The sequence below is a fragment of the Punica granatum genome, chromosome 3, assembly GCF_007655135.1.
Source record: "Punica granatum isolate Tunisia-2019 chromosome 3, ASM765513v2, whole genome shotgun sequence".
Lineage (NCBI taxonomy): Eukaryota > Viridiplantae > Streptophyta > Magnoliopsida > Myrtales > Lythraceae > Punica > Punica granatum.
Genome location: NC_045129.1, coordinates 13,636,404 through 13,650,213, shown reverse-complemented (window position 1 = coordinate 13,650,213; position 13,810 = coordinate 13,636,404). Strand labels below are relative to the sequence as shown.

The window sequence follows — 13,810 nt, the reverse complement described above, 5'->3', positions numbered from 1 at the left end:
CAATGGGATTACATGTTCCTATTATTTAGTTTTATGTTCCTAATTAAAAAGTAAAACAGACGACAAACAGAAAATTCAATAAAAACATGCCATGCACCAGTGGCAGGTTTTGATGCACCATTCTCGTTTTCTGTAGCTACAATAATTTGGTTATTTGTCATTGCTAATGTTGTGATACTACATCAAGTTCCTATTGATAGTTTCGGGTGGCTCTCCCCGGTCTTCCTACCCTTTCGACACAAGTAGTGTTCACAGTAACGATGTTCTCTTAATCCTACGTCTGAGCCCAAACTTTCCAAAAAAAGAAGCCGAAATGGCAACAACAATAGAGGGACTTCTCTTGTTCTGCCAGGATTCTGATGTACAGAAATTTCTGCAGACGACTTCATCCGCAAGATAGAACTTATTGGATGAACATCTTTCAATCCTCCAAGATACAAAACCAGCAAAGCGCAGACCCATATTTTAGATCATTCGCATACGGAGCATGTTACTGCCAGCATATGATTCCGGAACATGTCATGGAACATGATCGGCCTTTTGCAACATTTCCAGCTTCATATTCAGACCAGAGTCCCAAACACACTGCTTTCTTCTGCATGTATAGCAGCATTTTCATCTAAGAGTTACTCACTTCATCCACTTTCTCGACGAGCTCAGGTCTCGGCTTCGGCGATAGCCCTTTCTCATACATCACCTGATCATACTTCAGAGCCATTTCAATCATCCCTTTATCCACCAAAGCATCTATCAAAGCATTGTATGCGTCATTATTGGGACTACATCCCAGCTCTGCCATCTTCTCCCACACCATAAGAACCGGTCTTAGAAATCCCCACCTCCCAAACTTCCTCATGAGCATCACATATGTGTCAATGCTCGGACTAACCCCGCTCCCGATCATCACATCAAACAGCCTCAGTACCTCCCTGGGCTTCTCTAACGTCGTGAAGAAGCAATTGAACGTCCTCACATTGGGCTCGCATCCTCTCTTACGCATATCATCGAGCACCCGACCGACTTCCTTGAACCGGCCATTCTCGCACAGAAGCTTGATGAGGGTATTGTACGTCACAATGGTGGGTTCGCATCCCGCTTCCCTCATCTCGCGAACCAATCGGATCGAGAAGTCGACGCCCTCCGAGAGGCCGATGGCACGAACGACAGTGTTGTAAGCCACGACATCGAGCTTAACCCCTTTCCTCTTCATCTCCTTGTACAGCTTCACGGCCTTCCACGGCTTCCCGCTCTTGCAGACGATATCCATGTAAATCGAGTACGAATGCAGGTCCTTTCGGACACCCTTCCGGTCCATCTCTTCCCAGAACTCCCTGCACTTTCTCCACCAACCAATCTTATACCAACCCCGGAGAATCAAATTGTGAATCTTCGTCTCATCGACCGCGAAACCGGTATCAAGGTTCACGCCCCGCCCATCCCCGAAGCAAAACTCGACGGCCTCCACCACATGGCGGTGGTCGCACAAAGCGTCGACGAGGTTGTAATACGACACAGCGTTCCTCAAATTGAATTCCCCAAGCTTACGGTAAGTGCTCATGGCGTCGTCCACTAGATGGGCGGACGCGTAGCGGTCGAACATGGTCCGGAAGGTGGCGTGGTTGGGGAACGAGGCGGGGCACCTTCTCATCCGGTCGATGAGGAACCAGCAGAGGTCGAACTCGAAGAACTTGCCGAGGATGTCGATCATGCTGTTGAAGGTGTCGGTGGTGTGGGCGAAGGACTGCTCCGTCTCGACCCAGTTGAAGAACTCGAAGGCCCGCTTCCACTCGTTGCTGTAACACGCGAGCGTGTCGGAGACAGATTTTGGGGTCAGAGCGTTGCCGACTGTAGCGTTCGCTGCAGGGTTCGGATGGGTTGCTGTCGTGGATAGCCATTGACGGTTGGTGGAATCAAGAATCTTGATTTTGCAGAGAAGAGGTGAGGAACTTAAGAGGCGCTGACGAGAGGTCGAGGAGAGCATCATCCTCCGCATTTCGGAGAAACTGAGGAGAGTTTCCCATGAAATCATTTTTATCACACCCATTCTAACTTAAAACTCCCGTAATAGATGGGATAATTTGGAAGTAAGCATAAGATTCTCGCATAGGGGAAGAAATTCTCAGGTGATGTCTCGTGCAGTCCAAACAGGATTTTTATCACGTGGTTTAAACCAACGGATCAAATCAGTAACATTTGTAGCTGGTAATCTTGTTTCGAAATCGGAACAGCTGTGGACTTTCTCGTGTAATGTAGGATTTCAAAGCCAAAAGACGAGCACAAGACTGGAAAACGATAACTTCGTTTCGCTTAGAGACCAAAGAACTCAAAAGATATCGACGAGATGCCCGAGTTGGGTATCTTTTAGTCTTCCTTTCTGTCTTAAAAACCAAAAGAGGGCACTGAATTTACATCAAAAGAAACTTAACTGCATGTGTATCTCCAAGTTTCTGGACAATGAAGTTTTCTAACAAATAAACATCCCCGCCACGAGAAAAGCTTTCGTGGATTTTCCTAGCACGGAGAACAAAATCATTTGCTTATTCACATGAAATCCATGGCGGATCAGTCTCTTCTCTGGTTACTGATCCACGGTTCCCCCGGATACAAATCGATCTTCAGACTGACTGGCCTGCCTCTAGTTGCAGCATCAAATCTCCTAGCTGCATAAAAAAATTGAGGTCAGCAAAACTTGAGATCGGAGTTGTCGCGTGTCCGAAAGAACCTGCAAAATTAGAGAAGGCAAAATGCCGCATTCACCTGCTTTTCCAACTCCTGTATCTTTTCATCCTTTGCTCTTGAGGAATTTCCCTCCCTGGAGATTTTTTGAGTTTAACATTATAATCAAGGAGGAGAATAATAAAAAAGACTCCCTTGTTGTTCATTGGCAGAAATTATAAAACAATCTGATGACTACTGAAGTCTTTCAATCATGCTATTAGACAAGCACCCAAAACCAATCATTGCGGTAACTTCGTTTTGAAATAAGACATACCTCTCCTCCAGTTCTGATATCTTCGACTCCCATATCTCTTGGTTTTTCAGAAGATTCTCGTTAAGCTAAATGCAAAAAAAGGCCAGTCTTCCAGTCAGCATTTGGAAGGATTATGAAAGTGGAAAATTCATACAACGCTGATGGGTAAACCCAAAAAAAGGCAGTATCAGATATTAAAACTTACTTCATCGAGGATTTTCTTTTCTCTCATGCATTTTTCGAGCTTGGCCAGCTGCTTGTGCAATTTTTTGTTTATGGCCTTCTCCACAGCTTCAGAAATTTCTCTTCTGGTTTCTTCTTTAACTTCCTCCAATAAAGACTCATAATACTACAGCAAAAGAAGGAAGAGAGAAGGTTAAGAGAGAATGAGGGCAACTATCTGGAAATAAAAGAAGCTACACTGCAAAAATGAGGCACATAGGTAATATCTTCACATCATCACATGCATGGGGTTTGCCCAAAGAAATAACTAGCACTTTACCAATTTCTGGTTCTCAAGTTGTGTTGCAAGTAGCTGATTATACTCGTTAACAATCTGCATACAGTGGAAAAGTGAATGAGAAAGCTCTCAACCAAGAAACAAAAGCTTAGATAGGGCACGATAACCTTACAGCTTCAACTTGGCTGTTTAACAAGGCCTCACTCATTCCTGCATCCTCAAAGCTACCACAGCCATCATTAGAGTTTAAGGCAACTAACTTCCCGTCAGTTTTGGACTGGATGAGTCGCTGTACATAGTTGTCGCCAACATAATCCCAAACTCGCTGGGTCTCCAATTCAAGAGAATAACAGTGTTGTGTTTCTTGCCAGTGTATTATGGCATGTCCACTCTTGTACCTATCCAATCCATGGCAAATAAGGCATATTATCAGGAAAAACTGTTTCTTTAAAAGGGCAGCAAAGACTGATGAACAACTATCCTATGCCTAAGCAGCATCAAAATCAGAATGTAGGTATAATTACAATGCATATAGAAAAGGAGTATAAATCAATGCACTTTGATTCAATCCCAAGATTCGTGTCACCAGAGGCTCGCCAAACAAATTCAACTAGGCATTCGGGGATAAATGAAATAAAAGCCAGCACAAAAAAAGAGAGGCACAAAAAATTGAGTGAGGAGGGAGAGAATAGTCAATTACCTCCCACAGCCAACAAACCCACAAATAACACAAATCCAGAGATTCTCAGATGTTTGACAGACAAAGCATATCGATTTTTCAGGCTGCTGCTGGCAAAATCGACAAACCTACATTGAACAACAAGAGAATTCAATCCATTTCTATCTGCGAAACATTTTGATAAAAGCCCATCAAAAGTAATTTAATTGAAATGTTCTTTAGTTTTACTAAAAATAAACTAAACAAAATTTCTGGCATGGGGAAGTAACTCACTGGGCAAGAAGAATCCGTCCAATTGGAAATACAAGATATATGAAATGTATGATTGCAGATAGTTGTGAGAGTTCCACCAGGATCATGGTCTAACCTCTCTGCTCCATAACACAAGTACAATTTATGTCAGTAATTAGGTTCAATATGCCAAATGCATGATATTGGCTTTTAATTACAAGTACCACGAGAAAAATTCTGAGGTCACTTCCGTCATGGGTGGCAAACCACGTTTATGCTTGAAAACTCTTTCTAACAATAAAAATCTCTCACAGGGCAGACTGAACACCATAATGCATGCATATATATGCCTAACAATGCTATAATAGTTTGAAAAGGAAAAGCAAATACCTAGACATACAGGACAGGCAGGTTGCTCGCTTGATGCCATGGGAGCTGCTTGCATGTGTTCGGTTGAGCCTTTATAACCAAAGTACTGCACGTCAACTGTGTATAGAATACGACAAATTTCAACCTGTATAATGCAAATGCAAAAAGAAAATGTGAAAAAAAATATGAGACAGGAAGATAATAGGAAACAATATTCTAGAGCTACAAGAGAAAAGGTCTCCCATATAATCCCCGACAAAAAGAATAGAAGTGCACCAGGAGAAAAGCATACTTCCAGGGAATTAAAACGTCTCCCATTAAAATACTTGAAGAAACTATCCGCAGAGTCCTGACTATCGAACCTTATCAACACGCTATATCGATCCTCTGTTCCGTCATTCCTAAAGCACCAAGCAGGAGCAATAACATCAATAGCATCACGTTACCATGCCCAATACATTCAATTAACCATCAAAGGAAGCTGAGTTTAGCATATCGAACCTGACGATACGCATTTCCACTATATGCTGAATGAATGCAGCACAGAATTGGCAGAAGTCAGAGTAAGTCATGTGATTTGGCACCCCGAGCACACAAAGAAGCGGATTCCTTCCGACCTAAGAAAACAATCAAGAGGAGTTTAAGTGTCAATTAGCACCCAAAATCACAATTCTTGAAATCGAAAAACTATGGTCCTCTTAACTATGGCTCAATATCGCTAAGCTAAATTTGTCTTATTAAGCAAGAAACCCGGAAATTCATCCAAGCTACAGCATATCAAAGTGGAGGGGTGGGTGATATAGACAAATACAGGAAGTGGGTTGGCGGAGGAACAAGAAACGCCATCTTCTGGGAAGAGGTGCATGACGCCGCGAGTCTCCTCGATCCTAGGGTTTCCGGAGGAGAAGTGGAATGCCTGAGTGATGCTGCTTCCCGGCACTGAAGAGGAAGATGGAGATGACAAGTCGACGCCGGAGATGGTAAGAGCCGGGGGATGGAACTTCTCCTCCGGTGAAGGTCCGGCTCCGACGTGGCCGCTCCAGCTGGCCGACGACATTGCAGAGACTGTCACTACTATGAAATGAAGAGGCCGCCGGGAATAGATCAAATAAAGGAGATGAACCGTTTATGGGCCTAGGTACTTCTATGGGCCCGAGCGGCCCAATATCTTACTTGAAAAGCCCAGCCCAAATCTATGGACCTTCCCTAAATGGTTTCACCCAATGTCTTACTGGAAAAGCCCAGCCCAAATCTATGGACCTTCCCTAGATGGTTTCAACTTTCAGGGGTTGTATGGCTTGCGTCCCTCTCTCCGGCTTTTTTTTTTTTTTGGTTACAATGGAGACCTAGTACATTGAAATAGAAATTCTAAATATCTTTTCGGCTTTTAAATATAATAAAAGGAATGCCCAATTGCCTTCCTTTTTCCTTTTTTTTTTTTCCGGTAGGAGCCCAATTGCCTTCCTTGTTTAGTTCAAGAGTAATCACATTTTTATTTTATTTTATTTTCCAGTGGATAGAGTAAACACAATTCAAACAATGTGATCTTGTTTGGATGATACTCCTTTGGAAATTGTAAAATTTGGATTACCACAACCGTTTGTTATGAAAAGATAATCTCGTCACATGACATGATCCACTAAATTTAGATTATCACAATGGTTTGTTCAGAAAGGTTAGCTTTGTCAAAAAAATGGCGGCATTTGTTGCTTATTACTTAATAGCAACGTAAACGGTGCTCGAAATACTTAATTTGGATCAGTGAGTTAATCATCAAAATTATATACTAACGAGACCGCGTCGGGTTCCTCAATCAAGGAAAATTTTATAGTGCAATTATTAATTTAACCATTGGATTGCAATTATTAATGAATAAATATTTAATTTTTTGATCATCAAACACTCAAAATATTGATTACACCATATAATTAATTGCACCATAAACCTTTCCTCTAGGCAGGGGTTGGGCTCACTGAGCAAAACGGATTTCTTCCATGTCACTTCAAAATTGATGTTTAGAAACTATAAGAACATCTCGAGCGGTTGACTCTCCAATGGGTCACTGATGAGGGCTCATGTCTACGGTATAGGCACTACATCATCCGAAGAGAGACAGGAGAAAAAGAGAGACTCAGAATTTTAATGATCGATCTCTAATTGGGATTCCCCCGCACTTTTTTCAGTGGTAAGTCTCACATTTTTTTTTAAAAGTAATTGTGCAGCTCGCTGCATGCCACGTGGCTAGAGCTGCACGCCTCATACGGCAAAAGAGTCCTCATCTCTTTAAAAAAAAGGATAAAAAAGCTGTAGCATGCAGCAGCAGAAAACACGCGACAGCTCATGATTGCCTCAAGAGTCTACAGAGAAGCGCGTCTCCTTACAGAGAGACGAATCTCCACGCGGCACCGCTCTTGGAGACCGCTCCAGCGGAGAGAGACACATCCATATCTCCGCTGGATATGGCCTAGCGCGGAGAGTATGTTTACATTTCCTTGGAAGAATGCTAGTAGAAATGTACGTTGAGAGTTGATTTTACTCTGTCACCGCCAGGAGTAAGATCCCGTTGGAGAGACCAATTAATTAATCAAGCCTCTTAAAAGGTCGACTAGACGGTTGCTAGGGCCGAGCATTTTCTTTTTTAGTTTCTAATTTTTTTTTTGCTATGTTATTAGTTTCTAGTTTTAATTGATAGAGAAGTTATTTCTCTATATAGTCTATATATGAAATGTTAGGGACATTTTTGTGTTTTACTAGTTACATCTCCTCATTTCATTAATATTTATATATTTATATTCATGTCAATCAAATTGGAAAAGAAAATAAATTAATTCTTATTTTTTTTCCATCACATCCACCAAATAAAAATTAAAAAAAATCAAAATTTTAATAGTTTATATTAGGGGTGTGCACGGATACCGGGTATATCCGGAACCGGTCGGAACTTTTCCGTTAGGGTAGGGTCCGGGTAGCTCGTATTGAAAATATGGTGTATTCCATGTATTAAAATTAGGAACCAGTGAAAATCGGTTCCGGTTCCTGTTTCTGCCTACGGAATACCCGGAACCAATTATTTATTAAAAAAGAGAAAATAGTAAAGTTACTGTCTTTTCGAATAAATCAGAATAGAGACACTTTGCTATGAAAGATCGTATTATGGATATTTAATTTTGTTGATGGATTGATGAGACATATTATTTTTTTGTCATTGTGGATTAATCGAAATCTTTGTTGATATTCTATTTTGTGTGATTATTGATTATGTATGTGAAATTTTCGATTTTATTTAGCTAGAGAAAAAAATTTACAGGTTTCAATAAAGTACCCGGAACCTGTAATATAATACAGGTTCCGGTTCCAGGATTCAACAGGGTAGGGTCCGGTTCCAAAATCTAGGAACCTGTCCCTTACAGGGTAGGGTCCGGGTATTGTGAAAAATACAGAATATTCGAAACCAATCACTCCTAATTTATATTTTCTTTTTAATTTTACTATAACTCAAATTCTATTCTAGAAAGCGGCCTCGGTAAGTATTATGTCCTGCGTAATTAAAATCAACCCTAAAAACTTTTATAATTAGGGTCAAAATCTAATGTGACTCGACTCCCACAGCCACCTTTTCCTCTGACCGGCCACTTCGCATCTTCTCGAGAATCCGTGATTTCCATTCTCATGAACCGGGAGAGGACTAGGGCTGCGAGAATGCTCAGAAGTGGTAACATATCGATTTACTCGAAATGAATAAACAAAAGGAACTGCTGTTGTGATAGAAATGCTATGATCCTCGTGCAAAGAGAGAGTCAAAGAACATACGCGCACAAATCCAAAGTAGAAGCATTATCATAAAGATGTCATGATAACATTTTTTTTTCCTTTTTGTCTTGTGTGTTGCATGAGAGCAAGGGAGAGGAGCGAATCAAATAAAGCAAGAGGGCGAGACAACAGGGCATGCAGAGTATGATGGGGCTAGAAGTAAGAAGTGATTCGAAAAGGGAAGACTTCTTGAACTTAATTAGGTTATGAGTATGCTCAGGGGCGAAGACAAAATTTTTAATCAAGGGGGAACAAACTTATACTTTTTGAGCAAATTTTAAAAATTTCAAAATTCAAGAGGGACAAAATACTAATTTTACATAAAAAAACATATAATTTTAGGGTAAAATTTCAAAGTTCAGGGGGGGCAATTGCCCCCCTGCTCCTTCATTGGCTCCGCCCCTGGGTATGCCTACGTATGTAGTTGGGAGACCTCGAATGTATTTATTTGAGCAGAGTTGAGTGAAATTATATAAGCTGCTCTGGTTGTTTGGTAATCTCCTAAAGTAGGATGAAATTCTTTTTCCTTTGATTAATTTGATGCATAGGCTAATTCTTAGCTAGTGATCTGGGTTTAGATTAGATGCGTTTCATAGACCATTACTTCCAACAAGAAAGAATTAGGTGGTGATATGGAATATCTTACATCTAGAGAGATAATTTGTGAATAGTAAGGGATGTTTGGGCTGATCAAATAATTTACTAAACTCATAATTCCCTACTTCGGTATGGATATAAGTTAATTATGATGTAAGAACTATATGGGCTCTGATTCTTGATATAACGAGATACGTAGGCACTCCCATGGTCGTGGAGTTCGAGTCCATTAATTTTATGTTCATTGTGTATATACGAGACAATGGTAAGTCATGCCCATTTCCGAGTCAGCTCATACATTTACATATTTCCTTAATTCTATGGTTATAATGGACCAGGGTCGAGGAGACCCCACCTTGAAGGCTTGATTTGGTGAATTATTATTAGTGGTCTTCTGAGTATTTTATTTCATTATGAAATGATTTATATATATATATATATATATAGACTAAATTAGGAAGAATAATATGATAGATTGCTTCTTGGGAATTTGGATATTAATATGTTGTTTAAGAGGATGTTGTGATATGTGTGAGCGTGATGGTATTGTTATTCGATTATAGCTATGGGGCCACTAGACCTAGTGGGTTACAAATTGGGTATGATTGTTCGCTGGACTCGGCGAAATATAAATAGGGGTCTGATCGGCCGCTATTAAGGGTGTGCGGGTCCGGAAAACTCCTTTTTTTTTATGGTACCCGGACTCTACCTTGTAAAGGACAAGTTCCAAAATTTTTAAATCGGATTCTACCATGTTGGGATTTGGAACTGAAACCTACTCGGAACCCAAATTATACTACAGGTTCCGAGTACCTTATTGGAACTTGTAACTTTTTCTTTTATTTTTTTTCTCTTTAAACACAATAAATGAAATAAATAAAATTGAAAAGATTTCATTCACGATCAGGCAAAACAGATAAATATCGATATAAATTAGTCGAATATCGTCCATCCATCCATCCAAAAAACTAAAGGATTATGTAGCTCTCCTTAGGATTATATAGTAGATAAAGTAAATAAGCAACTAAAAGATTATATGGCTATTTAGCAAAAAAAAGGATGATGTAGCTCTCTTTAATAGACAAAGCAAAAAAGCTCTCCTTAGGATTTTGTAATTACTGACCTCGCACATAGAGAATTATGTAAATATAAAACAATTTTTTTCAAAAATAAATATAAATTTCGGGTACCGGTTCAGTGGATATTCTGTATGTTGGAACCGGAACCGAGACCTATTTTCACCAATTCCTTAAATTGCTATCTGGACCCTATCCAATTTTCAATTGGAGTTATCTAAACCCTACCCTAAATAGTAAGTTCCAACCGATTCCAAAATTACCCGGTATCCATGCACATCCCTAGCCGCGGAATATAAATGGGGAACTGATCGACTGCTGGACCCGGCGGAATATAAAAAAAGGGAGAGATTGAGATATATTTATGATATTGTGATTGACATTGAGATTGAGGTGTGTTATGGGAGTTGTGGAGGTTGAAGGGGGAGATGTAAGGAGATAGGATATCAAGTCATGTCGAGTCATGGTACCATCTTAACTTCGTTGAGAAGAAATGCGACTCTATGACTATTTTGTTTGATTGCATTAGAAACTATTTGTTTGACGTTGTGATGATATTGGAAAGCGCATTAGGATGTGGTGAACTTGATTTTGTAAGAACCGTTCTATTGATATTGAATGTTTGTGGAATAGTTTCAAGACTTGAGTTTAGTATGTGTTTGTGTTATATATTATTTGTTAATTGTTGAGATTGTCTGAAATTGTTCTAACACTGAAATGCGTAATGGTTGCTAGAGTTTGAGTTGGTCAATGTTTATTTGTATATTAAATATATGTAATATATGGTTTAGAATTGTTATGTGATTATGAGTTAATATTGAATTCTAATATTATTGTTTTGAATTAGCAGGTTAGGAATATTGAGAATTTAGAAGGAGTGCTCCTAAATTTTCGAATCGTGACATGATATACCAAGCTAATGCATTGCATGGTCAACTATATTTTACTCATTCTTTAAGAAAAAATAATTGCTTCAATATATGAATTACATCTACTAACTCATATTTATAATATATAATTGTATAAAATAAACAGAAATAATTGGATTATAAAAAGTGTTTTTATGTTGTCTCAGTGAAGTACGAGTTTCGTGTTAGTTACATTTTAAAATTTCTTCAGCCACGTCATCAAATGGTAACCTAACTATATATATATGTGTGTGTGTGTAAACATGTAAGCAGCAGAAAAGTCTCCTTGTACAAAGGCAGGGTTATGATCGATGTGATACGAAGATGCAAAACACTAGAACCCCTTTCGCGTGCTTCACAGTGAAATCTCCTCTTGTCAAACCCACCCATCCCTCTTTTTTTCTCTAAATCTTTCATATATATATATATACACATATATATATATATATTATATTTTTCCTTTCTATTTGTGTGTGTGTGTGTGTTGGGGTAATTAGCTAGCTAGGGATTCATTAAATAGTAGGGGGGTCACATAGACAGACATTCTTCTTTGTTCTTAGTGAAGGGGTCCAAAATGTCTTTCCCCCAAAATTATAAAACCAAGGAAGACGACCGCACTTTTCCCCACAAACCCCCTTTGAAGATTTCCACAGACGATCCACCGCAAAATCAAGCAACTTAAAAGATCTTCGTTTTTTATTTTTATTTTTATTTTTTGCCTTGTTTCTTTCTTTTCTTTTCATTTTGGGTAGAGTTTTCTTTTCTTGCTTTTTTTTTTTGGCAGTCTCATTTAATAAATTTTTGGTTAATTTTGATTGTGCGTTTCCTTGAGTTTCCATGGACCTTCACTGCTCGAGCTCGGCTTTACATGATTGACTTGTTGCTAGCTAGCATACTTGATATAATCTACTGCCTAGCTCAATGGGTCAACAAAATTAAACAAATCTTCATTTATACGGCCTGATCAGCTTCATCTTCATATATATATATATATATATATATATATATTATATATCGTTTTCTGAAATTCACTTTTTTTTTCCTTTGCAATATTCGTTTTCTTTCCTTCTTTTTTGGTGAATAGAGGGCCGATCCCAGCTAAAAATAAAATAAACTAAGAAATACAGATGATCTGATCCATAATTTCCTTTTTCCTCCCATGACCCCTCGGCCTCCATTTTGACAAGAATAACAATATTGTCCCAGGAAACAATAGAATATAAAGATGTCATGATTAATATATCAAGCAAAACTCAATATGTTTCTGATCTGATGTCCAGGCAAGTTTACGGGCACTTTGATCGGTACCATCTTCTCGGGCGAGTCAAAAGTAAGTGACTAGTCCGTCTTCTTAAGTGAGTCAAAAGTAAGTTGGTCACGCTTGATTTAGGGAATTCACATGATACATCTTGCTACTTGAATCCAAATATATGTGAACCTTTAATGGAGATTGTGGAATACCATTACACATCTACCAAGCCAAATCCCCAAAGATCAATTAGTACCTAATTCACGATATGGGATTATAATCTGCAATATCATCGACCTTTAAAACCCACATACAAGAATATCTTTACTCCGCGCGCACGTACTGCATCTCTTATTTCCTTCCCCTAAATAGACATATATAGAACTGTTGTTGTTTATGCTGTATGTTTAAACTAGACAGACTGGGGTTTAGCGGGTTAAATAAATGGAATTATGGTGTATTAGTGTTATATGAGACGATATATTTCATTTTACTTTTTGTTCGAGAGATAAGTATACAGATGGTTCACTAATTGTATGATTTTTTTTGGTTTGGTCTCCTATGGTTCTTTTTGTAGATCTCAATTTTATACATTTTCATACTTTTCTATTTTAACCTTTCTTTTTTTTTTCTTTGTTCATATCATTCCATACTTTTAATTGATTTTTTATTTCCGTCACCTTATCTTATTTTCAATTATAAAAATTACACCTTTGATCCTGAATTTTCAGTTGCATTTTTTATTTCGTCCTAACTCTTTTTTTCTTTTAATCTTGTCCTCACTGTACGGACCCAAATGTGGACTCTCGTCGGGGCCCGCATTGCGCGCTTTTAGATCGCGCGGCTTGGGAGTGTTCACCGTCCCGTGGGGACGCATGACGGACGTGACACACGTGAGAGAAGGAGTCGCCACTTACCATTTTATGACCCGAAAGTCGAGGGCCGGCAAGTTACCCGGGTCTAGGAGTAATGGATACACCTAGTTTTGCTAAGGCATTGATCTTTGCCAAACCAGAAGTCCGAGTTCGAGGATTCATGTTACGTGCAGGCATAAATCTCGCACGCCCTTTCGGTACTCTGGTTTGCTAAGCTTGTTGCTTTCATTTACCGCGTGAATTAGGTTGCGCTCGGCTTACACGTTTTGACACCATAAATTCGGTGAACTAAACGATATCGGTTGAGAAGCCGAGAGAGAAGTATGCCCGTATGTCAGGGAATAGGTTCACAATCTTGTGCTACAGTTCATCAAACTATGATGTTTGAATTCCTGCGTGAACCGAAACCGCGAGATCTCTGGATTACTTTTGTCTGGGCAAGCATTGGACCGATTCGATTAATTCGACTCTCGGACCGTACGCTTACCAACTGGGATTCTTACAGAACGAATGTACAAAATAAAATCCTTACGATACTCTCAAAAACAATAAAATACAAATTACAAATGGTCGAATCCCAATCAG

The 13,810-nt window shown here is 39.2% G+C and overlaps 2 protein-coding genes across 3 annotated transcripts; both read right to left on the bottom strand.

The window, feature by feature from the left end:
• Positions 1-74: 74 nt before the first annotated feature.
• LOC116199627 (pentatricopeptide repeat-containing protein At1g80550, mitochondrial) lies at positions 75-2,095 on the bottom strand. The gene has a single exon (XM_031530069.1). The coding sequence runs from the start codon at positions 2,042-2,044 to the stop codon at positions 620-622; it is 1,425 nt and encodes a 474-aa protein (XP_031385929.1). The 5' UTR covers positions 2,045-2,095; the 3' UTR covers positions 75-619.
• A 188-nt stretch (positions 2,096-2,283) lies between these two features.
• LOC116199626 (BRAP2 RING ZnF UBP domain-containing protein 2) lies at positions 2,284-5,797 on the bottom strand. Of its 2 annotated transcripts, XM_031530068.1 has the most exons (12): positions 5,522-5,796; positions 5,212-5,327; positions 5,003-5,111; positions 4,732-4,855; positions 4,384-4,481; positions 4,132-4,238; positions 3,604-3,829; positions 3,474-3,527; positions 3,177-3,320; positions 2,993-3,057; positions 2,758-2,812; positions 2,284-2,660 (listed from the first exon to the last, which is right to left on the bottom strand). In XM_031530068.1, the coding sequence occupies exons 1-12, from the start codon at positions 5,765-5,767 to the stop codon at positions 2,616-2,618; spliced, it is 1,389 nt and encodes a 462-aa protein (XP_031385928.1). In that variant the 5' UTR covers positions 5,768-5,796; the 3' UTR covers positions 2,284-2,615. The 2 variants fall into 2 exon arrangements, with proteins under 2 accessions (XP_031385928.1, XP_031385927.1); XM_031530067.1 differs by having other exon boundaries at positions 4,732-5,111; positions 5,522-5,797.
• Between the last annotated feature and the right edge of the window lie 8,013 nt (positions 5,798-13,810).